General features: G+C 44.2%; 2 protein-coding genes across 3 annotated transcripts; one reads left to right on the top strand and one right to left on the bottom strand.

Moving 5' to 3' along the window:
- The first annotated feature begins 5,672 nt into the window (after positions 1-5,672).
- Positions 5,673-13,965, top strand: fam151b (family with sequence similarity 151 member B). Of its 2 annotated transcripts, none has more exons than XM_045695355.1 (6): positions 5,673-5,907; positions 6,283-6,408; positions 6,668-6,827; positions 8,379-8,599; positions 8,755-8,890; positions 11,472-13,965. In XM_045695355.1, exons 1-6 carry the CDS (start codon positions 5,778-5,780, stop codon positions 11,617-11,619), a joined length of 921 nt encoding a protein of 306 aa, XP_045551311.1. In that variant the 5' UTR covers positions 5,673-5,777; the 3' UTR covers positions 11,620-13,965. The 2 variants fall into 2 exon arrangements, with proteins under 2 accessions (XP_045551311.1, XP_045551312.1); XM_045695356.1 differs by lacking the exon at positions 11,472-13,965 and adding an exon at positions 9,772-11,455.
- Positions 13,966-17,608: 3,643 nt separating this feature from the next.
- ankrd34bb (ankyrin repeat domain 34Bb) lies at positions 17,609-21,659 on the bottom strand. The gene is made up of 5 exons (XM_014143443.2): positions 21,364-21,659; positions 20,820-21,057; positions 20,180-20,580; positions 19,210-19,372; positions 17,609-19,133 (listed from the first exon to the last, which is right to left on the bottom strand). The coding sequence occupies exons 1-5, from the start codon at positions 21,564-21,566 to the stop codon at positions 18,360-18,362; spliced, it is 1,779 nt and encodes a 592-aa protein (XP_013998918.1). The 5' UTR covers positions 21,567-21,659; the 3' UTR covers positions 17,609-18,359.
- Between the last annotated feature and the right edge of the window lie 5,178 nt (positions 21,660-26,837).

Below are 26,837 nucleotides of genomic sequence, written 5' to 3'. Positions count from 1 at the left end.
CTAAATTAACTTTGAACTCATGATTTCTGTAAAGTTCATGCAGTCGACATGTAGGTGCAAGTCAGACAATTTTTATCCCCATAATGCAACACACTTTGAAAGCGACGTGACAAAATTGACCCGCTTAAACGAGCCCTATGACTTTTCAAGCTCATAAAAGCAGGAATCTTAGTTATCAAATCCCACAATCCAATGCGATCAAACACGGACAGCTGTGTGTAGGATGGGGAGATTTCCTAGATGTGAGAAGTGTGCAGGAGGGCATGAGACAAGGGATTGTGTAGTATCGGTGGGGAAAGATGTGTGTGTTAACTGTAGGGCTACCCATGGTGCTGGAGATCAGAGGTGTCTGGTGAGAGAAAAGCCAAATGTATGACCACAGAGACATATTTCCCACAGATCACACATACCCACAAAGAACTTGAAAACAAATCAAACACTGATAAACTCCCATATCTGTTAAGCAAAATACCGCAGTATGCAATCACAGCAGCAAAATATGTGGCCCGTTGCCATGAGAAAAAGGCAACAAGCGGAGCTCAAACAACATTATACAGTGCTTTCGGAAAGTATTCAGACCCTTTGACTTTTTCCACATTTTGTTATGTTACAGCCTTATTCTAAAATAGATTAAATCGTTTTTCCCCCTCATCAATCTACACACAATACCCCATAATGACAAAGCAAAAACAGGTTTTTAGACATTTTTGCTAATACATAAATAGAAAAAAAATGATTTTACATAAGTATTCAGACCCTTTACTCAGTACTTGGTTGAAGCACCTTTGGCAGTGATTACAGCCTCGAGTCTTCTTGGGTATGACGCAACAAGCTTGGCACACCTGTATTTGGGGAGTTTCTCCCATTCTCTGCAGATCCTCTCAAGGTCTGTCAGGTTAGATGGGGAGTGTTGCTGTGCAGCTGTTTTCAGGTCTCTCCAGAGATGTTCAATCGGGTTCAAGTCCGGGTTCTGGCTGGGCCACTCAAGGACATTCAGAGACTTGTCCCGAAGCCACTCCTGTGCTGTCTTACCTGTGTGCTTAAAGTCTTTGTCCTGGTGGAAGGTGAACCTTCACCCTGTCTGAGGTCCTGAGTGCTCTGGAGACGGTTTTCATCATCTCTCTGTACATTGCTCCTTTCATCTTTCCCTTGATCCTGACTAGTCTCGTAGTCCCTGCCGCTGAAAAACATCCCCACAGCATAATTCTGCCACCACCATGCTTCACCGTAGAGATTGTGCCAGGTTTCCTCCAGACGTGACACTTGGCTTTCAGGGCAAAGAGTTCAATCTTGGTCTTATCAGACCAGAGAATCTTGTTTCTCATGGTCTGAGAGTCCTTTAGGTGACTTTTGGCAAACTCCAAGTGGGCTGTCATGTGCCTTTTACTGAGGAGTGGTTTCCATCTGGCCACTCTACCATAAAGGCTTGATTGGTGGAGCTGCAGAGATGGTTGTCCTTCTGGAAGGTTCTCCCATCTCCACAGAAGAACTCTGGAGCTCTGTCAGAGTGACCATCAGGTTGTTGGTCACCTCCCTGACCAAGGCCCTTCTCCCCGATTGCTCAGTTTGGCTGGGTGGCCAGCTCTAGGAAGAGTCTTGGTGTTTCCAAACTTCTTCTATTTAAGAATGATGGAGGCCAGTGTTCAATGATGCAGACATATTTTGGTACCCTTCCCTCGATACAATTCTGTCTTGGAGCTCCACGGACAATTCCTTCGACCTCATGGATTGGTTTTTGCTCTGACATGCGCTGTCAACTGTGGGACCCTATATAGACAGGTGTGTGTCTTTCCAAATCATGTCCAATCAATTGAATTTACCACAGGTGGACTCCAATCAAGTTGTAGAAACATCTCAAGGATGATCAATGGAAAGAGTTTCAAGTCTCATAACAAACGGTCTGAATATTTATGTAAATAAGTTATTTCAGTTTTGTATTTTAATACATTTGCACCAAAAATATCTAAAATCCTGTTACGCTTTGTTATTATGGGGTATTGTGTGTAGATTGATGAGGAAAAAATGTAATTTAATTCATTTTAGAATAAGGCTGTAATGTAACAAAATGTGGAAAAAGGTAAGGGGTTTGAATACTGTCCGAATGAACTGTAAATACTGTGTGTGTGTGTGTGTGTGTGTGTGTGTGTGTATATATATATATATATATATATATATACACACACACTACCGTTCAAAAGTTTGGAGTCAGTTAGAAATGTCCTTGTTTTTGAAAGAAAAGCACATTTTTTGTCCATTTTTAAAATAACATCAAATTGATCAGAAATACAGTGTCGACATTGTTAATGTTGTAAATGACAATTTTAGCTGGAAACGGCAGATTTTTTAAATGGAATATCTACATAGGCGTACAGAGGCCCAACCATCACTCCTGTGTTCCAATGGCAAGTTGTGTTAGCTAATCCAAGTTGATCATTTTAAAAGGCTAATTGATCATTAGAAAACCCTTTTGCAATTATGTTAGCACAGCTGAAAACTTGTTCTGATTAAAGAAGCAATACAACTGGCCTTCTTTAGACTAGTTGAGTATCTGGAGCATCAGTATTTGTGGGTTCGATTACAGGCTCAAAATGGCCAGAAACAAAGAACTTTCTTCTGAAACTCGTCAGTCTATTCTTGTTCTGAGAAATGAAGGCTATTCCATGCAAGAAATTGCCAAGAAACTGAAGATCTCGTACAACGCTGTGTACTACTCCCTTCACAGAACAGCGCAAACTGGCTCTAACCAGAATAGAAAGAGGAGTGGGAGGCCCCGGTGCACAACTGAGCAAGATGACATGTACATTAGAGTGTCTAGTTTGAGAAACAGACGCCTCACAAGTCCTCAACTGGCAGCTTCATTAAATAGAACCTGCAAAACACCAATCTCAACGTCAACAGTGAAGAGGCGACTCCGGGATGCTGGCCTTCCTTGGCAGAGTTGCAAAGAAAAAGCCATATCTCAGACTGGCCAATAAAAAGAGAAGATTAAGATGGGCAAAAGAACAGACACTGGACTCTGCCTAGAAGGCCAGCATCCCAGAGTTGCCTCTTCACTGTTGACGTTGAGACTGGTGTTTTGCACACAACTGCATTTTATCAATGGCAATTTGAATGCACAGAGTTACCGTGACGAGATCCTGAGACCTATTGCCATTCATCCGCCAGCATCACCTCATCTTTCAGCATGATAATACACAGCCCCATGTCACAAGGATCTGTACACAATTCCTGGAAGCTGAAAATGTCCCAGTTCTTCCATGGCCTGCATGCTCACCAGACATGTCACTCATTGAGCATGTTTGGGATGCTCTGGATCGACGTGTACAACAGCGTGTTCCGGTTCCCACCAATATCCAGTAACTTTGAACAGCCATTGAAGAGTGGGACAACATTCCACAGGCCACAATCAACAGCCTGATCAATTCTATGTGAAGGAGATATGTCGCGGTGCATGAGGCAAATGGTGGTCACACCAGATACTGACTAGTTTTCTTATCCACGCCCCTATCTTTTTTTTTTTTTAAAGGTATCTGTCACCAACAGCTGCATATCTGTATTCCCAGTCATGTGAAATCCATAGATTAGGACCTAATGAATTGATTTCAATTGACTGATTTTCATTATATGAACTGTAACTCAGTAAAATCTTAGAAATTGTTGCGTGTTGCGTTTAAACTTTTGTTCAGTGTAAATCACAGAAAACAGATGTTGTAGTGGCAGCTGCAGATAATTAGATGGGTGTATGAGCAGTGCCTGACTTGGACTGAAATAGGTTTCTGGTACTCATTTTGTGTGCCGGTACTGTTTATATTTAGGTGCAGGAGCTCCACAATACTTTTGAGCTAATATTCTATAGGAGGAACAGGAGCTCACACAGTAGAACATTTGAGGTGCCGGTACTTGGCTCCGGTGAGTTCCTGCCCAAGTTAAGCACTGTGTATGAGATTTTACTGCAGTTACAAGGTGTTTTGACCGATTGTGTGCCGTCTTCCCAGGCTGCCGGCCTGGTGTAGGATCAGCCAAGTAGTGGAATAGTGGTGAGGTTTTAATGGGTGTAGGGTTAGTTGGTATAGTGGTGAGGTTTTAGTGGGTGTAGGGTTAGTTGGTATAGTGGTGAGGTTTTAATGGGTGTAGGGTTGGTTGGTATTGTGGTGAGGTTTTAATGGGTGTAGGGTTAGTTGGTATAGTGGTGAGGTTTTAGTGGGTGTAGGGTTGGTTGGTATAGTGGTGAGGTTTTAATGGGTGTAGGGTTAGTTGGTATAGTGGTGAGGTTTTAATGGGCGTAGGGTTAGTTGGTATAGTGGTGAGGTTTTAATGGGTGTAGGGTTAGTTGGTATAGTGGTGAGGTTTTAATGGGTGTAGGGTTGGTTGGTATAGTGGTGAGGTTTTAATGGGCGTAGGGTTAGTTGGTATAGTGGTGAGGTTTTAGTGGGTGTAGGGTTAGTTGGTATAGTGGTGAGGTTTTAGTGGGTGTAGGGTTAGTTGGTATAGTGGTGAGGTTTTAGTGGGTGTAGGGTTAGTTGGTATAGTGGTGAGGTTTTAGTGGGTGTAGGGTTAGTTGGTATAGTGGTGAGGTTTTAGTGGGTGTAGGGTTAGTTGGTATAGTGGTGAGGTTTTAATGGGTGTAGGGTTGGTTGGTATAGTGGTGAGGTTTTAGTGGGTGTAGGGTTAGTTGGTATAGTGGTGAGGTTTTAGTGGGTGTAGGGTTAGTTGGTATAGTGGTGAGGTTTTAATGGGTGTAGGGTTGGTTGGTATAGTGGTGAGGTTTTAATGGGCGTAGGGTTGGTTGGTATAGTGGTGAGGTTTTAATGGGTGTAGGGTTAGTTGGTATAGTGGTGAGGTTTTAGTGGGTGTAGGGTTAGTTGGTATAGTGGTGAGGTTTTAATGGGCGTAGGGTTGGTTGGTATAGTGGTGAGGTTTTAATGGGTGTAGGGGTTAGTTGGTATAGTGGTGAGGTTTTAGTGGGTGTAGGGTTAGTTGGTATAGTGGTGAGGTTTTAGTGGGTGTAGGGTTAGTTGGTATAGTGGTGAGGTTTTAGTGGGTGTAGGGTTAGTTGGTATAGTGGTGAGGTTTTAATGGGTGTAGGGTTGGTTGGTATAGTGGTGAGGTTTTAGTGGGTGTAGGGTTAGTTGGTATAGTGGTGAGGTTTTAGTGGGTGTAGGGTTAGTTGGTATAGTGGTGAGGTTTTAATGGGTGTAGGGTTGGTTGGTATAGTGGTGAGGTTTTAATGGGTGTAGGGTTGGTTGGTATAGTGGTGAGGTTTTAGTGGGTGTAGGGTTAGTTGGTATAGTGGTGAGGTTTTAATGGGTGTAGGGTTGGTTGGTATAGTGGTGAGGTTTTAATGGGTGTAGGGTTGGTTGGTAGGGCAATTCTTCTTTCACTTTCCCGTCCTTTTAACTTCCCTTTTGTGTCACAAAGTCTAATGAATTCACATGCCTAACAGTAGGCGTAAACACTGTTTACGGGAAAGATTGAAGTGTAGGGTCATTGAGATTGGATGGCGTTGGAAGGGATTTTGGGGATTGGGGATGGTCTATTAGAAGTTAGTAGGGCTCTTTTTTATTTTCTCAGAAGTCCTGAGTTAGGTAGGAGGATTAAGAAATGTTGTAAACCGTGATTGACCACACACTCCAGCACAGTAGGTGGCGGCATGCACCTTTAACGTTGGTTTGCGGACCGCCATTACATCATAGAATAAGATGATCACGGAAGCAGCGCACTTTTGAACAAAATCAACTTTGTTTCTGCAGTATTTCACATGCATTTTGCAATATTTAATGGCTGTTTTAAATAGCCCAAGTTTAATCCGTTTATTTCGTGCACGAGTTATTGTTCTTATATTGACTTGCGGCTTTTTATTGTGTGTCGTCTGGAATTTGGAGTCTAAAACGCCAGAGAAATCCACAGGTAGGCTAGCATGCTCTCTAAACGCACTAAATTACTCTCCAGTATTACTGTTACACAGGCATATATAACAGGCTAGTTTAATGTATTGTGCGTAACAGTAGCTAGCTATGTTAATAGCTGACAGTAGTATAAGCACATTTAATATGCAGGTAGCCTAGTGATTCGTGATGGACTAATAAATAAAGAAAAGGTATCTTAAAATCTGATTTTAAACCTAACATTAACCACACTGCTAACCCTATGCCTAACCCTAAGCTTATATTTCAGACCTAAAAGCTATTTTTTGTTTTCATGAATTTTTACGATATAGCCCATTTTAACTTTGTGGCTGTGCTAATTAGTGAATGACAACCCATATTTCCTGTCCATGTCTAGAACTGATGACTGACCAGACTTTGGAGTATTTTCTCAGCCAGGGGAAGATCCAGGTAAAGGATGCAGCAGATATTGAATGGGCCCATGCTGCCAACAGCAAGAAAAAAATCACAGAGGCACTACAGAGTAAGACCACCTTGGATGGAGAGAGTTAACAAATAATTCAGAGTGGATATGGTTGTATTCATTATGTTGCCATAAGCTGCCTGTCTTTACACAGGCCCATTATTCCTATAGAGATGTTGTATAATTCTGTGGAAAGTTGAGGCTCTATTAGAAATACATAAGTGACTTGTTCACAACGTAACCCAGGGAGTTATCTGGTTGTCAAGATGCAGTGCATCAATTAATTAGCTCATTCTGTATTTCCTATCCATACACCAAGGCTCCGCCCACATGATAGAGGCAGACATACTTCTGAGGAGTCACGACCCTAAAGAGCCAATCATGGCTCATCCTCCTGAGACCGACAGTGATGTCACGCTGCGTGATTGGCTGAAGGAGGTCAAGGCATCACACAAAGGGATAAAGCTAGACTTCAAAAGGTGAACGATCTTTCTACAAATTTTTGTGTAGTACTTGTTATACTTTTTGTTATATTTAACTAGCTATAGATGTACTCTCATTTGTGTATTACCTGTAAGTATGATAGAGTATCGTACAACCTGTCATAAAGTAAGTAGCCTGTCTGAGCCTGATCGGCACATAGTGCAGGAGCTACCACCATTCATAGATGCTAATGCTTTAGTGCCTATTGACGATAGTATCTTCTGACTGGGGGAGTTTTGTTAAGAGCCCCGAGTCGCGCAGTGCTTTAAGGCTGGGATGTCCTTGTCCAATCACGCTCTAGCAACACGTGTGGCGGGCCGGGCGCATGCACGCTGACACGGTCGCCAGTTGGACGGTGTTTCCGCCGACACATTGGTGCACAGAGCCTATTTTCTGGACTAAATGCTACACTGAACAAAAATATAAATGCAACATGTAAGATCCAAGAAATGTTCTATGTGCATAAAAAGCTGCTGATTATCAATAATCTGATTAAACAGTATGATAATTACACAGGTGCACCTTGTGCTAGGGACAATAAACGGCCACTCTAAAATGTGCAGTTTTGTCACACAACACAATGCTGCAGATGACTCAAGTATTGACAGAGCGTGCAATTGGCATGCTGACTGCAGGAATGTCCACCAGAGCTGTTGCCAGAAAATGTAATGTTCATATCTCTACCATAAGCCGCCTACCAAGGTTGTTTTAGAGAATTTGGCAGTACGTCCAACCGCCCTCACACTCGCAAACCACGTGTATGGCGTTGTGTGGGCGAGAGGTTTGCTTATGTCAACGTTGTGGTATGGGCAGGCATAAGCTACGAACACAATTGCATTTTATTGACGGAAATTTCAATGCACAGAGATACAGTGACGAGATCCTGAGACCTATTGTCGTGCCATTGATCTGCCGCCAACACCTCATGTTTCAGCATGTTAATGCACGGCCCCATGTCGCAAGGATCTGTACACAATTCCTGGATGTTGAAAATGTCCCAGTTCTTCCATGGCCTGCATACTCACCAGACATGTCACCCATTGAGCATGTTTGGGATGCTCTGGATCGACGTGTACGACAGCGTGTTCCAGTTCCCGCCAATATCCAGCAACTTCACACAGCCATTGAAAAGGAGTGGGACAACAGGCCACAATCAACAGCCTGATCAACTCTATGTGAAGGAGATGTGTCGCGCTGCATGAGGCAAATGGTGGTCACACCAGATACTGACTGGTTTTAGGATCCACGCCCCTTACCTTTTTTAAAAACAGTATCTGTGACCAACAGATGCATATCTGTATTCCCAGTCATGTGAAATCCATAGATTAGGGCCTAATGAATGTATTTAAATCGACTGATTTTCCTTATGAACTGTAACTCAGTAAAATTGTAGAGATTGTTGCATGTTGCGTTTTTTTTAAATATTTTTTGTTCAGTATATTTCAGTGGAGATTTTCCAATCCAGGACCAGGGTTAAATTGTGTTCAGGAAACCGTCCGTATAATTTTCTGTCAGTTTTGTGTGATCCCATTGGTTCTTCATCCCAGCCTGGCAGCGGTCGCTCCATCCATGGTGTTATTAGAAAAGGTTCGGGCTGAGCTCCGTGGTCCTGTGTGGATCAACGCTGACATCCTGCCAGGCCCTGGAGGCAAGGCCACACCCCTTGACCCCAAAGTCTTCCTGGAGGCAGCTGTAACCCCTGGTTCCCATGGTGACGTTCTCTCCCTGGGCTGGACAACGGGCTGGACTGCAGATACACACAACCCAGGTGAGTTACCTGAACACAGATGAGCTGGTGTTTACGTCATGTTTACGTGGCTGTAGTCATTCATCTTACCTGGTAAATATCATTTGCAGGTATAATGTTTAATAACACATAAGTATGTAGGAGCCTTATGATGTCTTAACTTCTCTGCTCCATAGGGTACAGCTGGGAGATGGTGAGGGAGATGGAGGCAGTGTGTCGGACCCTAACACATCCAGTCACCTTCCCTGTCAGAGCGGCCCTCCTGGCCCAGTCATTCTCCCAGCTACACTGGCTTCTACAGCAGTCAGAAAGGTTTGATTTTATGTTACCTTTGTTTAACTAGACAAGTCAGTTAAGAACAAATTCTTAGTGGGTTAACTGCCTTGTTCGGGGGCACAACGACAGATTTTTACCTTGTCAGCTCGGGGATTCGATCTAGCAACCTTTCGGTTACTGGCACAACGCTCTAACCACTAGGCTACGTGCCACCCCAGGACGTCACAGAAAAGCCTCTTTTCAAAGGGAGACCTTGCAACAGAAGTGATTCGGTGGGCCGAACTTGCATGATAAGAAACCTTGCCCAAGTGTTGAACAGCTAGGCTTTAGCTCAGCAGGCTAACCCAGTTTTGTGAAGCACAGACTTATGGTTCAGATGGGCAACAGGTCAGAAAGGTTAGCAGGAGTCAGTAATTATGCCTGACTGTTAAACAACAGTGGTTTGATTAGGATATAGATGCCTGCCTCGGTTCACTTTAATACATTCTTTCTGTGGCACAAAGCTCCACACTAATCCATGTTCTCGTCTCTATCCGTCCACTACGCTCCTCTTTATTCTATCCCTCTCCTTCAGTCTATCCCTCTATCCCCTGCCCTCCTCTCTATCGCTTCCATCTGTCCTCTACTCTCTCCTCTCTATCCCTCCAATGCAAATAGGGGGGCAATGCAAATAGTCTGGGTAGCCATTTGATTAGCTGTTCAGGAGTCTTAAGGCTTGGGGGTCTGCAAGCTAATGATTATTTCTTTCAGATCTAATAGCATGAGATCCCAGGATGTTGTTCCAGCCCTGCTTAAACACCTGATTCTACTAATCAGCTGCTCCCAGGACCTTTTGTAGGCAAAGCACATTTCAGTGACCAGCCGACAGAAAATAAAGATCTGTGATCTGATTCTGTCTGTTCTGTTCCCTCTCCGAGGTACAGCCTGACGGTGTGGATAACCCTGTCTGTTCTGTTCCCTCTCCTAGGTACAGCCTGACGGTGTGGATAACCCTGTCTGTTCTGTTCCCTCTCCTAGGTACAGCCTGACGGTGTGGATAACCCTGTCTGTTCTGTTCCCTCTCCGAGGTACAGCCTGACGGTGTGGATAACCCTGTCTGTTCTGTTCCCTCTCCTAGGTACAGCCTGACGGTGTGGATAACCCTGTCTGTTCTGTTCCCTCTCCTAGGTACAGCCTGACGGTGTGGATAACCCTGTCTGTTCTGTTCCCTCTCCTAGGTACAGCCTGACGGTGTGGATAACCCTGTCTGTTCTGTTCCCTCTCCTAGGTACAGCCTGACGGTGTGGATAACCCTGTCTGTTCTGTTCCCTCTCCGAGGTACAGCCTGACGGTGTGGATAACCCTGTCTGTTCTGTTCCCTCTCCGAGGTACAGCCTGACGGTGTGGATAACCCTGTCTGTTCTGTTCCCTCTCCGAGGTACAGCCTGACGGTGTGGATAACCCTGTCTGTTCTGTTCCCTCTCCGAGGTACAGCCTGACGGTGTGGATAACCCTGTCTGTTCTGTTCCCTCTCCTAGGTACAGCCTGACGGTGTGGATAACCCTGTCTGTTCTGTTCCCTCTCCGAGGTACAGCCTGACGGTGTGGATAACCCTGTCTGTTCTGTTCCCTCTCCGAGGTACAGCCTGACGGTGTGGATAACCCTGTCTGTTCTGTTCCCTCTCCGAGGTACAGCCTGACGGTGTGGATAACCCTGTCTGTTCTGTTCCCTCTCCGAGGTACAGCCTGACGGTGTGGATAACACTGTCTGTTCTGTTCCCTCTCCGAGGTACAGCCTGACGGTGTGGATAACCCTGTCTGTTCTGTTCCCTCTCCTAGGTACAGCCTGACGGTGTGGATAACCCTGTCTGTTCTGTTCCCTCTCCGAGGTACAGCCTGACGGTGTGGATAACCCTGTCTGTTCTGTTCCCTCTCCGAGGTACAGCCTGACGGTGTGGATAACCCTGTCTGTTCTGTTCCCTCTCCGAGGTACAGCCTGACGGTGTGGATAACCCTGTCTGTTCTGTTCCCTCTCCGAGGTACAGCCTGACGGTGTGGATAACCCTGTCTGTTCTGTTCCCTCTCCGAGGTACAGCCTGACGGTGTGGATAACCCTGTCTGTTCTGTTCCCTCTCCTAGGTACAGCCTGACGGTGTGGATAACCCTGTCTGTTCTGTTCCCTCTCCGAGGTACAGCCTGACGGTGTGGATAACCCTGTCTGTTCTGTTCCCTCTCCTAGGTACAGCCTGACGGTGTGGATAACCCTGTCTGTTCTGTTCCCTCTCCGAGGTACAGCCTGACGGTGTGGATAACCCTGTCTGTTCTGTTCCCTCTCCTAGGTACAGCCTGACGGTGTGGATAACCCTGTCTGTTCTGTTCCCTCTCCGAGGTACAGCCTGACGGTGTGGATAACCCTGTCTGTTCTGTTCCCTCTCCGAGGTACAGCCTGACGGTGTGGATAACCCTGTCTGTTCTGTTCCCTCTCCAAGGTACAGCCTGACGGTGTGGATAACCCTGTCTGTTCTGTTCCCTCTCCTAGGTACAGCCTGACGGTGTGGATAACCCTGTCTGTTCTGTTCCCTCTCCTAGGTACAGCCTGACGGTGTGGATAACCCTGTCTGTCCTGTTCCCTCTCCTAGGTACAGCCTGACGGTGTGGACTGGCCACACTGATGTCTTAGTTGTAAAGGACCTACTGCCTTACAGGAGCGACATCGACAAGACCAGGATATATTACGACCTGCTGGACTCACAGAGGGCACAGCTCAGAGGACTAACAGGCTACTGATCTTGTGTTATTTAAAAAAAAATATATATATATATATATATATATATCTATTTGTCTCCCTGCATTGTTGGGGAAGGGCACGTAAGTAAGCATTTCACTGTTAGTCTACACCTGTTGTTTTAACGAAGCATGTGAGGAATAACATTTTATTTGATCGCCCTGGGCCTTATGATCTTAAAGGTCAAAACAGATCCTAGATCAGCACTTCTGAATATGGGCCCAGTGCTCAGAAGACTAGTCGTGAAAGGACAACAGTTGTACAACCTATTCCCTTATGTAACGCACTACTTTTGACCAGAGACATAGGGACCAGTGCTTTTCAATCAGATGTAAGGAATGGGGGTGCCAGGCCTGTGAAAGGAGTCAGATGAAACTGATTCTCAAAGCTAAACTAGTTGAAGAGGACTTTAGCAGACTGGATTTTACTGGAGTGACACAAGACCAATGAACTATTTAAGACCAATTAACCATTCAGAAGTCAAAGACAATAGTTACAATTTCTGAAGTGAAATCAGGGCCACATTCAGGATCACGATGTAGCAGAATGTTTTCAGTTTGAAGAAAACATTTACCTTGAACATTTGTCCCAAAAAAATATTTTTCATATCAATGAGTTTTTCAAATAATACATGATATTAATACGTTATATATGAATACATGATATTAATAGATTATATCAGCGTTTCTTAAAGTATGGGTCGCGGACCTGATAATGGTGGCTGGTGACGTAAATGTGTAATTATTTCATGAATTACTGTAATTGATTTGGCCAAGTCCATCTGCTCTCTCGGTTCAGTGCTCTCTCTGCTTAGCAGCGGTCTCTGCTCCGTTCGGTAGCTGCGCTAGTGGTAGAGGGAGATGCCCGTGTGCTTCGAGGTTTACCGGATCTTTTATACTGCAGTTCTCTTGAAGATCAGTCGGCGACCCCCACGCTGCAGCGCTGTCGTTCAAGCCACTGACTTGTTATTCCCACTCGCCATCACTCACCGCCGTCATTACATGGACTCATGCTTGCTACAAATAATGACTGAGCTCAATCTGAATGAAACGCAAAATACAGTGACGACTTTCTTTTTTTTTGTCTCTTCCATACAAACTTTGAGAAATAACAAGGAGCGCCCACAATGTGTGGGGAAGTGCTTAGTAATGAGTCTCTCAAAAGGAACAAATGAATAAAACGACACGTCCTGACTAAACATCCAAGCACAACACGACGGTAAACCCAGGGAGTTAGTTCAGAACAGGGCAGAATGATTCAGAAAACTATGTCAACTAGCAAGGCATTGTTGTCATTGTATAACAGGTGATGATAAGTAGAAATAAGGGAGTAATATCTCATAGTAGTAGATGTGAGTTTCTCTTTCAAACAATCCTCCTTGCCTTGTAACGTTACACAGCTAATAGCTAGCTAGCTACTGACTGCAACCCTAGTAACAGTACAGATGATGACAAATTCATGCCTACTGTACATTTTACTGTAGAAATTATTGTTGAAAACAAGACTAGGTTGGAACTGTTGTTGTTAAAATACAAGTAATTTTAATTCTGAACTGCAATTAACTGATTGAAGCAAAATGCTTTTTGAGGCAAACACTCATACAGTTGTGGGTTGTTCATCTACAGCAGGAAGCGGCCTCCAGCCTGACTGAGAAAGCAGTGTATGTTCTGATCCAGTTTGGCACCACATACCTATGCAAGTCAGGGTTCTCAAGTACAGAAACAGTGTCAATGCTGAGCATGACTTCAGTGTTGCACTGTCTAAAGCAGAGTCCAGAATAGACCTGCTTGTTGAATCTTCAACCAGCCACACACCTCTCATTAGGGTTGTGTGTTTTCTGATCTGTGCGACGTGATCAATCAGTTTATTCCAGTTCAGAATAAAATATATGTATTGTATTTTAACAGCAACAGTTCAAACCTAGACTTTCAATCAACAATAATGTATACAGTAAGATGTACAGTAGACCTGTTTTTTTGTTTTAGTTTTAATCTGTACTGTTACTTAGGGTTGCACGGTCAAAAAGCCTGTCGGTACTTTGAATCAGGTAGAATTTGTGTTTAAAAAAAGGTGACCCATTTTTCCCGTGTCCAAGGGCATTGAAATATTTGATATTGATTTATACACTTTGTTCTGTTGGAATTTAGAATTCCCAAATCAAAGCTTTTGATTAAACGCCACATGACACGCCACGTGTGTTCTGTTTATATATCTGTGTGATGTGATCAATCAGTTTATTCCAGTTTAGAATGAAAATGATTTATAGTGTTTTAACAGCAACAGTTCCAACCTAGACAGATATGTAAGAGTGTTTTGAATGGGGAAAAATAAACATGAAAATAAATCTATGGGGTATTTCATTGTTATTGTTTTTTGTCTATATTGCATTTTTTTTAGGCATAAGGGCAATGAAATGTACCAATTTGTACATATAGTTGCATATTTTCCTAAGCTTGGGTCCCAGGAAAACAGGATTTGTCATTTGTGTCCTAGGCTGAAAAAGTTTAAGAACCCCTGCATTATATATTAATGTATTATATTAATACATTATATATTAATGTATTATATTAATACATTCTATATAAATATGTTATATTAATACATATGAATATATTATGACTACATTATATTAATATATTATATGAAAATATTATATTAATACATTAGAATATTATATTAATACATTATATGAATATATATTAATACATATATATGAATACATTATATGAATACATATGCCTACATTATATTAATACATTGTATTATTTTAATACATATATATTATATTAATGCATTGTATTATATTAATACATATATGAATACATTATATTACTATATTATATTAATACATTATATTAATACATATTATATTAATATGTTATATATGAATACATATTATATTAATACATTATATTAATACGTTATACAGTGAGAGAAGAAAGTATTTGATCCCCTGCTGATTTTGTACGTTTGCCCACTGACAAAGAAATGATCAGTCTTTCATTTTAATGGTAGGTTTATTTGAACAGTGAGAGACAGAATAACAACAAAAAAATCCAGAAAAACACATGTCAAAAATGTTATAAATTGATTTTCATTTTAATGAGGGAAATACGTATTTGACCCCCTCTCAATCAGAAAGATTTCTGGCTCCCAGGTGTCTTTTATACAGGTAACGAGCTGAGATTCGGAGCACACTCTTAAAGGGAGTGCTCCTAATCTCAGCTTGTTACCTGTATAAAAGACACCTGTCCACAGAAGCAATCAATCAATCAGATTCCAAACTCTCCACCATGGCCAAGACCAAAGAGCTGTCCAAGGATATCAGGGACAAGATTGTGGACCTACACAAGGCTGGAATGGGCTACAAGACCATCGCCAAGCAGCTTGGTGAGAAGGTGAGAACAGTTGGTGCGATTATTCGCAAATGGAAGAAACACAAAAGAACTGTCAATCTCCCTCGGCCTGGGGCTCCATGCAAGAGCTCATCTCGTGGAGTTGCAATGATCATGAAAACGGTGAGGAATCAGCCCAGAACTACACAGGAGGATCTTGTCAATGATCTCAAGGCAGCTGGGACCATAGTCACCAAGAAAACAATTGGTAACACTACGCCGTGAAGGACTGAAATCCTGCAGCGCCTGCAAGGTCCCCCTGCTCAAGAAAGCACATATACATGCCCGTCTGAAGTTTGCCAATGAACATCTGAATGATTCAGAGGACAACTGGGTGAAAGTGTTGTGGTCAGATGAGACCAAAATGGAGCTCTTTGGCATCAACTCAACTCGCCGTGTTTGGAGGAGGAGGAATGCTGCCTATGACCCCAAGAACACCATCCCCACCGTCAAACATGGAGGTGGAAACATTATGCTTTGAGGGTGTTTTTCTGCTAAGGGGACAGGACAACTTCACCGCATCAAAGGGACGATGGACGGGGCCATGTACCATCAAATCTTGTGTGAGAACCTCCTTCCCTCAGCCAGGGCATTGAAAATGGGTCGTGGATGGGTATTCCAGCATGACAATGACCCAAAACACACGGCCAAGGCAACAAAGGAGTGGTTCAAGAAGAAGCACATTAAGGTCCTGGAGTGGCCTAGCCAGTCTCCAGACCTTAATCCCATAGAAAATCTGTGGAGGGAGCTGAAGGTTCGAGTTGCCAAACGTCAGCCTCGAAACCTTAATGACTTGAAGAAGATCTGCAAAGAGGGGAGTGGGACAAAATCCCTCCTGAGATGTGTGCAAACCTGTTGGCCAACTACAAGAAACATCTGACCTCTGTGATTGCCAACAAGGGTTTTGCCACCAAGTACTAGGTCATGTTTTGCAGAGGGGTCAAATACTTATTTCCCTCATTAAAATGCAAATCAATTTATAACATTTTTGACATGTGTTTTTCTGAATTTTTTTGTTATTCTGTCTCTCACCGTTCAAATAAACCTACCATTAAAATGAAAGACTGATCATTTCTTTGTCAGTGGGCAAACGTACAAAATCAGCAGGGGATCAAATACTTTTTTCCCTCACTGTATATGAATACATATTATATTAATATATTATATTAATACATTATATATGAATACATATATATGAATACATATTATATTAATACATTATATATAAGATGACACCCTTGAAACTTCCTGTTCAGCTTAAAAATACGTATTTAATTAGCAGTGAAGGAGCACAACAGAACACGTGTAAGGTAACACAACTACCTCGTCAAATGGTGTACAAAACAACCCTGTTGAATAAAATGTAAAGACAATAATTGGATGCTCTGAAATTCTTACTAATCACTTTAAAGCAGAACATTGCTCCTTATTGTCAAGAAGCTTGATCGTCTTGTTTTCATTTTTTTGTTTTCGTTCTTCCCTTTTGACGCGTACATTTTCCTTAGTGAGTTTGATCTTCGACAGTCAGAGGAGTTCGCTTGAGTCCCAGATGTGTTTGTGCTGTCTTGCCAACTCCGTTCAGTCTGTCATTGATTTAGTCAGAGAATGATTTAGTTAGAGAATGCCCCACTTTCCCCTTCCCTTTGAAGATTCTGTCCTTGTCAGAGAGTTTATAGAATTCAAGGCTTGCAACAAAGTTCATTCCAATTCATTCCATGTGTTAAAAGTAGGGCTGGGAATTGGCAGGGACCTCACTATACGATATTATCATGACACTTAGGTGCCGATACGATATGCATTGTGATTCTCACGATTCTATATGTATTACGATTCGATACTGCGATGTTATTGCGATTTTTTTATGTCCCAAACATTGCTCACTATACTCTGAGTATACCAAACATTAAGAACACCTTCCTAATATTGAGTTGCACCCCCCTTTGCCCTCAGAACAGCCTCAATTCGTCAGGGCGTGGACTCTACAAGGTGTCAAGTGTTCCACAGGGATGCTGGCCCATGTTGACTCCAATGCTTCCCACAGTTGTGTCAAGATGGCTGGATGTCCTTCGTGTGCTGGACCATTCTTGATGTACACGGGAAACTGTTGAGCATGAAAAACCCAGCAGCGTTGCAGTTCTTAACACACTCAAACCGGTGCCCCTGGCACCTACTACCATACCCTGTTCAAATACACTTAAATATTTTGTCTTGCCCATTCACCCTCTGAATGGCACACGAATACAATCCATGTCTCAATTGTCTCAAGGCTTAAAAATCCTTCTTTAACTTGTCTCCTCCCCTTCATCTACACTGATTGAAGTGGATTTAACAAGTGACATCAATAAGAGATCATAGCTTTCACCTGGTCAGTCTGTCATGGACAGAGCCGTTCTTAATGTTTTGTATACTCAGTATATGTCTGCTGCAGAGGAGGCTGGTGGGAGGAGCTATAGAAGGACGGGCTCATTGTAATGGCTGGAATGGAATTAATGGAACGGTATCAACCACAAACATATCTAAACCATTTATTTAATTCCAGCCATTACAATGAGCCTGTCCACCTTTTAGCTCCTCCCACCAGCCTCCACTGCTCTGCTGCAGAGAGACAAGAGAGCCATGGGAAAATTCTTTATGACACGTAATGGAAATAAAAGCGCTGAAAACATGTTGGCTCACTATTTCAAAAGAAGATGGAGAACAAGCTACAGGATGAAAAATACCGGAGTTTTGGCGTTGGTACAGCCGACTAGCGCAAGCTAACGCTACAAGGCAAAGAGTATCGATGTAATATCGTCCCAAAATAATATTGCGATTGTAACTATAGATTTTTAAAAAACACATCACTAGTTAAAAGCATTTCTGTCTGTTGTGCCATGCAATTTCTGCATCTCAGGCTTCAAACGGAGATCGATCGATTAATTAATTAAATAAGAGCCCTGTTTCCTGGCGTGTTCTCAATGGTCCTGATGCACCAATCGTTATTCCTTCATGAGCTTGATGGAATGACAAGTCTGGTTGGCAAAATAAGTGTAATTAAGCACATTGAAAAAGCTGGGATGAGCAATAAGTCTTCTGGTAAGAAGTTATTTGTTAACGATGCCATGGTCACAGCAGCACGATGTCATTGTCACACAGCAGCAACAATGCTTGACATAGGAAGCGATCACAGTCAGCCAAGCACACAGTAGCCAGACACAAAGAAAATGCAACCTTTTAGCCTGGTCCCAGAACGGTTTGTGCTGTTTTGCCAAGGAGTAACATTGACAAGACAGTACAAACAGATCTGGGATCAATCTAGCATCGTTCGTCTTATTGGCCGAAAGAGCTCATGGAGGTTGAACAGCTGTTTAATCTGCTCTGTCTGCATGGATTATCTCCTGGAGGTTGACCAGCTGTTTAATCTGCTCTGTCTGCATGGAGTGTCTCCTCAGCAGTGTCTGCTTTGACTTCAGATCTCTGGGGATGGCAGGAGCACAGGGGACAAGAGGCTTTGATCCCAGCCCTGCAACACCCCCGTTCAGATTCAGTGCCTTGGTGCTTCCACTCAGGCTGGGGCAGGTTGAGGTGGGGCTGACCCCGATGTCGGGTATGGGTGCGTGGGGGTTGAGAGGGGGCAGGTACCCCGGGCGGGTGTGGGAGATGTGATCCAGGAGCAGGGCCCCCGAGCCTCTCCTCTCCAGGTTTGCAGGGCCTCTTCTCTGGGCACCACTCTCCAGGGACTCCCTGGAGCCCGACAGTGTGGAGGATCTACTACTGACCAGTTTACGCTTCTCAGTTCCCCCTACAACACACCTGGAGGAGTCTCCACTCTCTAGGTGGCTGCTGTGGCTGCCAAACTGGGGAAGCTGGGAGTCAGAGCTGTAATGGTCTATACCAATGTTGCGGCGGCGGACCACATTTCTCAGGCTGGACACAGCCAGGTTGGGAAGGCAACAGTCTGGAGAGGTTTTGTTTACGGGGAGGACAGGCTCATGGGCGCCACAGGGGTAGCCTCCATAGCTTCCTCCGTCCCCCCGGTGCAGGAGGTTTGGGTGGGAATAAGCTGCAGCACTGTCGTAAGACATCTTCCTACTCAGGCCTCCTCTTCCTCCTCCCCCGCCACCTCCCTCACTCCCAACCACCTGAAAGAGAAAAAAATATACTAATTAATTATTATACAGGCACATGATAAGTTATTTGTTTTATTATTATCATGACCTGCTCCAGCTGCCCCGTGGCATCCTTGGGGTCGATACTTTGGTGGCGGGCGACGATCGGATGTGCCCCGGGCCCCACCCTTCCGGACCCAGAGAAAACCAGGCTGTTGACCCGGAAGGAGAGCTCTTCCTCTGGGGTGATGTCCAGCAGCTCCTCGGTCAGGCTGGAGGAAGAAGAATACCCACATACATATTTGTTTGGAGAGGCTGGACCAATGGGAAGCTACTAGTGCAGTTCCCTGTGAGCAGTTTAGGGGTTAAATTGCCTTGCTCAAGGGCAGGAGATAGTATCTAGGACACTGATGCCACCAACCCTCCAGTTGCCGACCCACTCCGGACCAGATTTTCTTCCCTGACAGATATAGGATTCAAACCGGTAACCCTCCAGTTGCCGACCCACTCCGGACCAGATTTTCTTCCCTGACAGATATAGGATTCAAACCGGTAACCCTCCAGTTGCCGACCCACTCCGGACCAGATTTTCTTCCCTGACAGATATAGGATTCAAACCGGTAACCCTCCAGTTGCCGACCCACTCCGGACCAGATTTTCTTCCCTGACAGATATAGGATTTAAACCGGTAACCCTCCAGTTTCCGACCCACTTCGGACCAGATTTTCTTCCCTGACAGATATAGGATTCAAACCGGTAACCCTCCAGTTGCCGACCCACTCCGGACCAGATTTTCTTCCCTGACAGATATAGGATTCAAACCGATAACCCTCCAGTTGCCGACCCACTCCGGACCAGATTTTCTTCCCTGACAGATATAAGATTCAAACCGGTAACCCTCCAGTTGCCGACCCACTCCGGACCAGATTTTCTTCCCTGACAGATATAGGATTCAAACCGGTAACCCTCCAGTTGCCGACCCACTCCGGACCAGATTTTCTTCCCTGACAGATATAGGATTCAAACCGGTAACCCTCCAGTTGCTGGCGCACTTCTCTAACCTAGTCTAGGCTACCTACCTGGAGGCCTTGTTCTGCTGCACCCAGGGCTCAGAGTGGAGCCGCTGGGGATGGAACAGCTTCACCACCCCAGGACCGGGGCCTCGAAACAAGTTAGGGTCCCTGGTCGGGGAGCCCGGCTGAGAAGAACCAGAACCAGCAGAACCAGAGATGGTTGTTCCACCACCCTGGTGGTGGTGCTCCCTGAGGCCCAGGAGGGGGCTCCCTGGCTGGGGTGAGGCAGTGGCTGAGGTGCCCTGCGGAGGGGTGCGGAGCTGGATCTCTGAGGGGGGCATGCAGCAGGCAGCAGAGCCAGGGGTGCAGTGCAGGCGCTCCTCCAGGTCGGGAGGCGGGGGTACGTTCAGGTACTGCTTGGTCATCTGGCGTCCTGACGGCAGCTTGTCCGTGGTGATGATGATGACCTGTAATAAAAGGCCATCAGATGGGTTTTAATCCAAAGCCACTTCTAGTAGAGGGTGCAAATGGGTGGCCCCAGCAAACGGTTGCAAAACTCTGGTTACTTTCCCAAAATGTCCAGAAGTCCTGGTTGGAGGATTCCAGGAATCAGAAGGAGATCAGCAGGAAACCTCAAACCAGGATTTCTGGGGAAGTTACCAGAATTTTGCAACCCTTCCAAGTGGAATCAAACCCACATCCTTACCTCCTTGCCCTTGGCCTTGCAGGCATCCAGTAGGACTCTCAGGGCCTCGTTCTCCCCTGCGTTGACAGCATAGACCAGTGCTGAGAAGCCAGAGTGGTCGTCCAGGCTGGGGTCAGCTCCACTTCCCAGCAGTAGAGAGAGGACCTCTGCCCCCGCCTGTTCCAAACAGGCATGCATCAGGGCCGTCTTACCGGTCTTGTCCTGGATATTTGGGTCAGCTCCGCTCTCCAGCAGGTACCTGTTGATGTAATGTTGATCAATACAACATAAACATAAACACCTGAAGAGGAGGTACAGGGTCTTATGGACACTACGGCAGGCCATTGGTGGCCAATATTATTCATAAAGGGATGTTTTTGGTGCAGGATTTTGCTCCAGCCATAGCACCTGATTTAACTAATTATCCAATCATAGTCTTCAATACAAACTGTGTTAAGTCAGGTGTGTAACTATTTTGGCTGTTTAACTGTATGTAGTAAAAGCCTGCACTGGCCCATTTGGACACTCCTGCTCTGCTGAGCGGTGTTCCTACTCGTTAACGTACCGAACCATCTTGTGTTTGGGCACGCTTTGTGCGTCCGTGTGGCGCGTCTTGCACGCCACCATCAGGGGCGTCTCGCCGCGCTCGTTGCTCTCGTTGATGTAAGCCCCTCCCTCCAGCAGCAGGCGTGTCAGACGCAGTCGGCTCAGGAACACAGCCTTGAGCAGAGAGTTCCCGTCCGTACGCACCACCATCGTGTCTTCCATGACAGCAGGGTTAAAGGTGAAAGGTCACGCTAATGCAGGTACCTGTACTGTTTCTTATAGGGTCATCTGTAATTTATGTATATGCAATTTGGTCAAGGCCCTGTGGGAATACAAATGGACAGGTCACTAAATAATCCAGACAACAGTATTTGAGCACAAGATAGCGTCAGATTTAGACCTGGGTTGAGTGCATGTTCACACAAGATAACCCAGGTCTAAACCTGACGCTGATTTGAAAGAAAGACAGAAGGCCCCAGAGGAGCAGAGTTGCCCAACCTTAGTGCACTTTGATGTATTGATACTGTCTTGGACCACACATGATGTATTGATACTGTCTTGAACCACACATGATGTATTGATACTGTCTTGGACCACACATGATGTATTGATACTGTCTTGGACCACACATGATGTATTGATACTGTCTTGGACCACACATTATGTATTGATACTGTCTTGGACCACACATGATGTATTGATACTGTCTTGGACCACACATGATGTATTGATACTGTCTTGGACCACTCATGATGTATTGATACTGTCTTGAACCACACATGATGTATTGATACTGTCTTGGACCACACATGATGTATTGATACTGTCTTGGACCACACATGATGTATTGATACTGTCTTGGACCACACATGATGTATTGATACTGTCTTGGACCACACATGATGTATTGATACTGTCTTGGACCACACATGATGTATTGATACTGTCTTGGACCACACATGATGTATTGATACTGTCTTGGACCACACATGATGTATTGATACTGTCTTGGACCACACATGATGTATTGATACCGTCTTGGACCACACATGATGTATTGATACTGTCTTGGACCACACATGATGTATTGATACTGTCTTGGACCACACATTATGTATTGATACTGTCTTGGACCACACATGATGTATTGATACTGTCTTGGACCACACATGATGTATTGATACTGTCTTGGACCACTCATGATGTATTGATACTGTCTTGAACCACACATGATGTATTGATACTGTCTTGGACCACACATGATGTATTGATACTGTCTTGGACCACACATGATGTATTGATACTGTCTTGGACCACACATGATGTATTGATACTGTCTTGGACCACACATTATGTATTGATACTGTCTTGGACCACACATGATGTATTGATACTGTCTTGGACCACACATGATGTATTGATACCGTCTTGGACCACACATGATGTATTGATACTGTCTTGGACCACTCATGATGTCCTGCTCACCTACAGTCTCTCCTCTTTATTGTCAAAGACCTCTGACTATATTAATGGCTGTGTTTCTAGACACTATTAACCATGAGGTTCTCATCACAAAACTGTTCAAGTTCAATGTTTCCCCCTAAGCCATCAGATGGATGAAATCATACCTTGAAGGCAGAACCCAGTGTGTCAGAGTGATCAATGAGCTGTCTCCCACTCTCAGCTATGATGTGGGTGTGCCCCAAGGGTCAGTAATGGGGCCCCTCCTATTCAGCCTGTACATTAATGATCTGCCTTCTGTCTGTACTGGGTCTGAAGTTCAAATGTAATGGTCGAGGTTACAAAGTGGCTCAGTGACTCATGTTTGCATCTCAATGTGAAAAGAAACTGTCTGCATGTTCTTCACAAAGGGGGCAACTGATGCTACTGACTGAGACAGATGTCTATGTGTCAGAGGAGAAGCTCCAGGTGGTATTTGATTTGAAGTACCATGGCAATATACTTGATTTCAACCATTTTTTTAAAAGTAGGTGAAAAAGGTAACTCAAATTACCAAATTCAACCTAGCCAATTTCCGATTCATACAGAATTGTTTGACTACAGGGGTAGTGAAACAGTACTTCAATGCTATGAAACTCCCCCACCTAACATACTGCTTGACTAGTTGGGCCCAAGCTTTGCTGTACAACATTAAAACCCATTCAGTCTGTCTACAAACAGGCTCAGAAGGCATGAGTTCCTCCTGAGCTGGGAAAATCTTGTGCAATACACTGACACATGTCCTGTATTCAAGAGCCTAATGTAAATGGCCTGGTTTTCTTGTCCTTGGTACCTGGACATGAAGAAGACACTTAACAGACAGACGCAACATGTTATACAACACTGACGACCTCCGCTCGATTTGAGGGGCGGTGTTTGTGCGAGTGGGGAAGGACAGTGAGGGGATGGAAAGAGAGACATGAGTAAATGAAGTCTCTTCACCCCCGTCTTCCCCACTCCTCCCACACACACACACACACACACACACACACACACACACACACACACACACACACACACACACACACACACACACACACACACACACACACACACACACACCTCTCCCCCCGACAGTTTCAGTACATACAAAGGGTCTCTCTTCATGACGTGTTCTGTGAAGGAAAAATACTTTGTCCGCTGTCACCCTGTGTTCCTAGAGTGACTATATGACGCTATGCAACACTGAAGCTCCTAGAGTGACTACAGTTGAAGTCGGAGGTTTACATACACTTAGGTTGGAGTTATTAAAACTCATTTTTCAACCACTCCACAAATTTCTTGTTAACAAACTATAGTTTTGGCAAGTCGGTTAGGACATCTACTGTGTGCATGACACAAGTCATTTTTCCAACAATTGTTTACAGACAGATTATTTCACTTATAATTCACTGTATCACAATTCCAGTGGGTCAGAAGTTTACATACACTAAGTTGACTCTGTGCCTTTAAACAGCTTGGAAAATTCCAGAAAATTATGTCATGGCTTTAGAAGCTTCTGATAGGCTAATTGACATCATTTGAGTCAATTGGAGTTGTACCTATGGATGTAGTTCAAGGCCTACCTTCGAACTCAGTGACCTAAGAAAAAAAATTGTAGACCTCCACAAGTCTGGTTCATCCTCGGGTGCAATTTCCAAACGCCCGAAGATACCACGTTCATCTGTACAAACAATAGTATGCAAGTATAAACACAATGGGACCACGCAGCCGTCATACTAGTCAGGAAGGAGACACGTTCTGTCTCCTAAAGATGAACGTACTTTGGTGCGAAAAGTGCAAATCAGTCCCAGAACAACAGCAAAGGACCTTGTGAAGATGCTGGAGGAAACAGGTACAAAAGTATCTATATCCACAATAAAACGAGTCCTATATCGACATAACCTGAAAGGCCACTCAGCAAGGAAGGAAGAAGCCACTGCTCCAAAACCGCCATAAAAAAGCCAGACTACGGTTTGCAACTGCACATGGGGACAAAGATCGTACTTTTTGGAGAAATGTCCTCTGGTCTGATGAAACAAAAATAGAACTGTTTGGCCATAATGACCATCATTATGTTTGGAAGAAATAGGGGGAGATTTGCAAGCCGAAGAACACCATCCCATCCGTGAAGCACAGGGGTGGCAGCATCATGTTGTGGGGGTGCTTTGCTGCAGGCGGGACTGGTGTACTTCACAAAATAGATGGCACATGAGGATGGAAAATTATGTGGACATATTGAAGCAACATCTCAAGACATCAGTCAGGAAGTTAAAGCTTGGTCGCAAATGGGTCTTCCAGATGGACATTGACCCCAAGCATACTTCCAAAGTTGTGGCAAAATGGCTTAAGGACAACAAAGTCAAGGCATTGGAGTGGCCATCACAAAGCCCTGACCGCAATCCTATAGAACATTTGTGGACAGAACTGAAAAAGTGTGTGCGAGCATGGAGGCCTACAAACCTGACTCAGTTACACCAGCTCTGTCAGGAGGAATGGGCCATAATGTCACGACTTCCACCGAAGGTGGCTCCTCTTCCTGTTCGGGCGGCGCTCGGCGTCGCAGGTCTACTAGCTGCCACCGATCCCTTTTTCTTTTTGTTTGGTATTGTCTGTCTTGTGTTTCACCTGTGTCTAGTTTAGGTTAATTAGTGGGGTATTTAATCTCGCCCTACCAGTTTGGTTTCGTGCGGGATTGTTTGTGTACCTGTCGTTGGTTTGGGTTGCGTTTTATTTTGTTCTGTTAGACAGGTGTATTTCCTGGACTGTGTTCCAGATTATTTAGTGGGCTGCTGTTGTGGTCCTGTGCCTGTTCTCTGGATGGACTCTTTAATAAACGCCTTTTCTATATTATTCCTCTCCTACGCCTGACTTCACACCCACCTCTCCTAGGGAGCATCTGACACATAATTCACCCGACTTATTGTGGGAAGCTTGTGGAAGGCTACCCGAAACGTTTGACCCAAGTTAAACAATTTAAAGGCAATGCTACCAAATACTAATTGAGTGTATGTAAACTTCTGACCCACTGGGAATGTGACGAAATAAATAAAAGCTGAAATAAATCATTCTCTCTACTATTATTCTGACATTTCACATTCTTAAAATAAAGTGGTGATCCTAACTGACGTAAGACAGGGAATTTTTACTAGGATTAAATGTCAGGAATTGTGCAAAACAGAGTTTAAATGTATTTGGCTAAGGTATATGTAAACTTACGAAAAACAACTCTATATGACGGTATGCAACACAAACTCATTGTCTGCTTGGCCTTGTGTTTCTGTTGCTACCATAGCAACTGACTTTTAGAGCGAGAGAGAGAGAGAATACGTGTGTGTATGTGTGTTTGCGTGTGTATTCATCATCGCAGTGTGTGTGTTTGCGTGTGTATTCATCATCGCAGTGTGTGTGTGTTTGCGTGTGTATTCATCATCGCAGTGTGTGTGTTTGCGTGTGTATTCATCATCGCAGTGTGTGTGTGTTTGCGTGTGTATTCATCATCGCAGTGTGTGTGTTTGCGTGTGTATTCATCATCGCAGTGTGTGTGTTTGTGTGTGTATTCATCATCGCAGTGTGTGTGTTTGCGTGTGTATTCATCATCGCAGTGTGTGTGTGTTTGATAATTTCAACAGGTAAGATGTACGTGGATGGATGGATAAAAAATATGCTGCATTCAGCTGCCTTTTGTATTGAAGTAGAGGGGTTAGTGTCTGCCAACTACAGTAACCGAGTGACTGAGGAAACACGGGAACCAACAGGTAATGAAGTCTGTGACACGAAGCCAACATGTCAGCTCTGAGGACCAAGGCTACTATTGTTGTAAGACTTAAAGGGCTTTGAAATCAAAACGAATTTTACTTGTCACATGCGCCGAATACAACAGGTGTAGAGCTTACAGTGAAATGCTTATTTACAAGCCCTTAACCAACAATGCTTTAAGAAGTTTAAATAAAAAAAAATATATAAAAAAAATAATTAAACAACAGCAGTAAAATAACAATAGCGAGGCTATAT

This window comes from Salmo salar, chromosome ssa15, assembly GCF_905237065.1.
Source record: "Salmo salar chromosome ssa15, Ssal_v3.1, whole genome shotgun sequence".
Classification (NCBI taxonomy): Eukaryota; Metazoa; Chordata; class Actinopteri; order Salmoniformes; family Salmonidae; genus Salmo; species Salmo salar.
This window is presented reverse-complemented; position numbering and strand designations above follow the sequence as displayed.

What these genes read in the sequence shown, in the direction of transcription:
- fam151b (XM_045695355.1), top strand. Translation starts at nt 5,778, where the DNA reads ATGGCTGTTTTAAATAGCCCAAGTTTAATCCGTTTATTTCGTGCACGA. An exon ending in AACGCCAGAGAAATCCACAG is followed by an intron (nt 5,908 to 6,282) that starts GTAGGCTAGCAT and finishes GTCCATGTCTAG; the next exon opens with AACTGATGACTGACCAGACT. An exon ending in TGCAGATACACACAACCCAG is followed by an intron (nt 8,600 to 8,754) that starts GTGAGTTACCTG and finishes TCTGCTCCATAG; the next exon opens with GGTACAGCTGGGAGATGGTG.
- ankrd34bb (XM_014143443.2), bottom strand. Translation starts at nt 21,566, where the DNA reads ATGGAAGACACGATGGTGGTGCGTACGGACGGGAACTCTCTGCTCAAG. An exon ending in CCCAAACACAAGATGGTTCG is followed by an intron (nt 21,058 to 21,363) that starts GTACGTTAACGA and finishes TTACATCAACAG; the next exon opens with GTACCTGCTGGAGAGCGGAG. An exon ending in CCACGGGGCAGCTGGAGCAG is followed by an intron (nt 19,134 to 19,209) that starts GTCATGATAATA and finishes TTTCTCTTTCAG; the next exon opens with GTGGTTGGGAGTGAGGGAGG.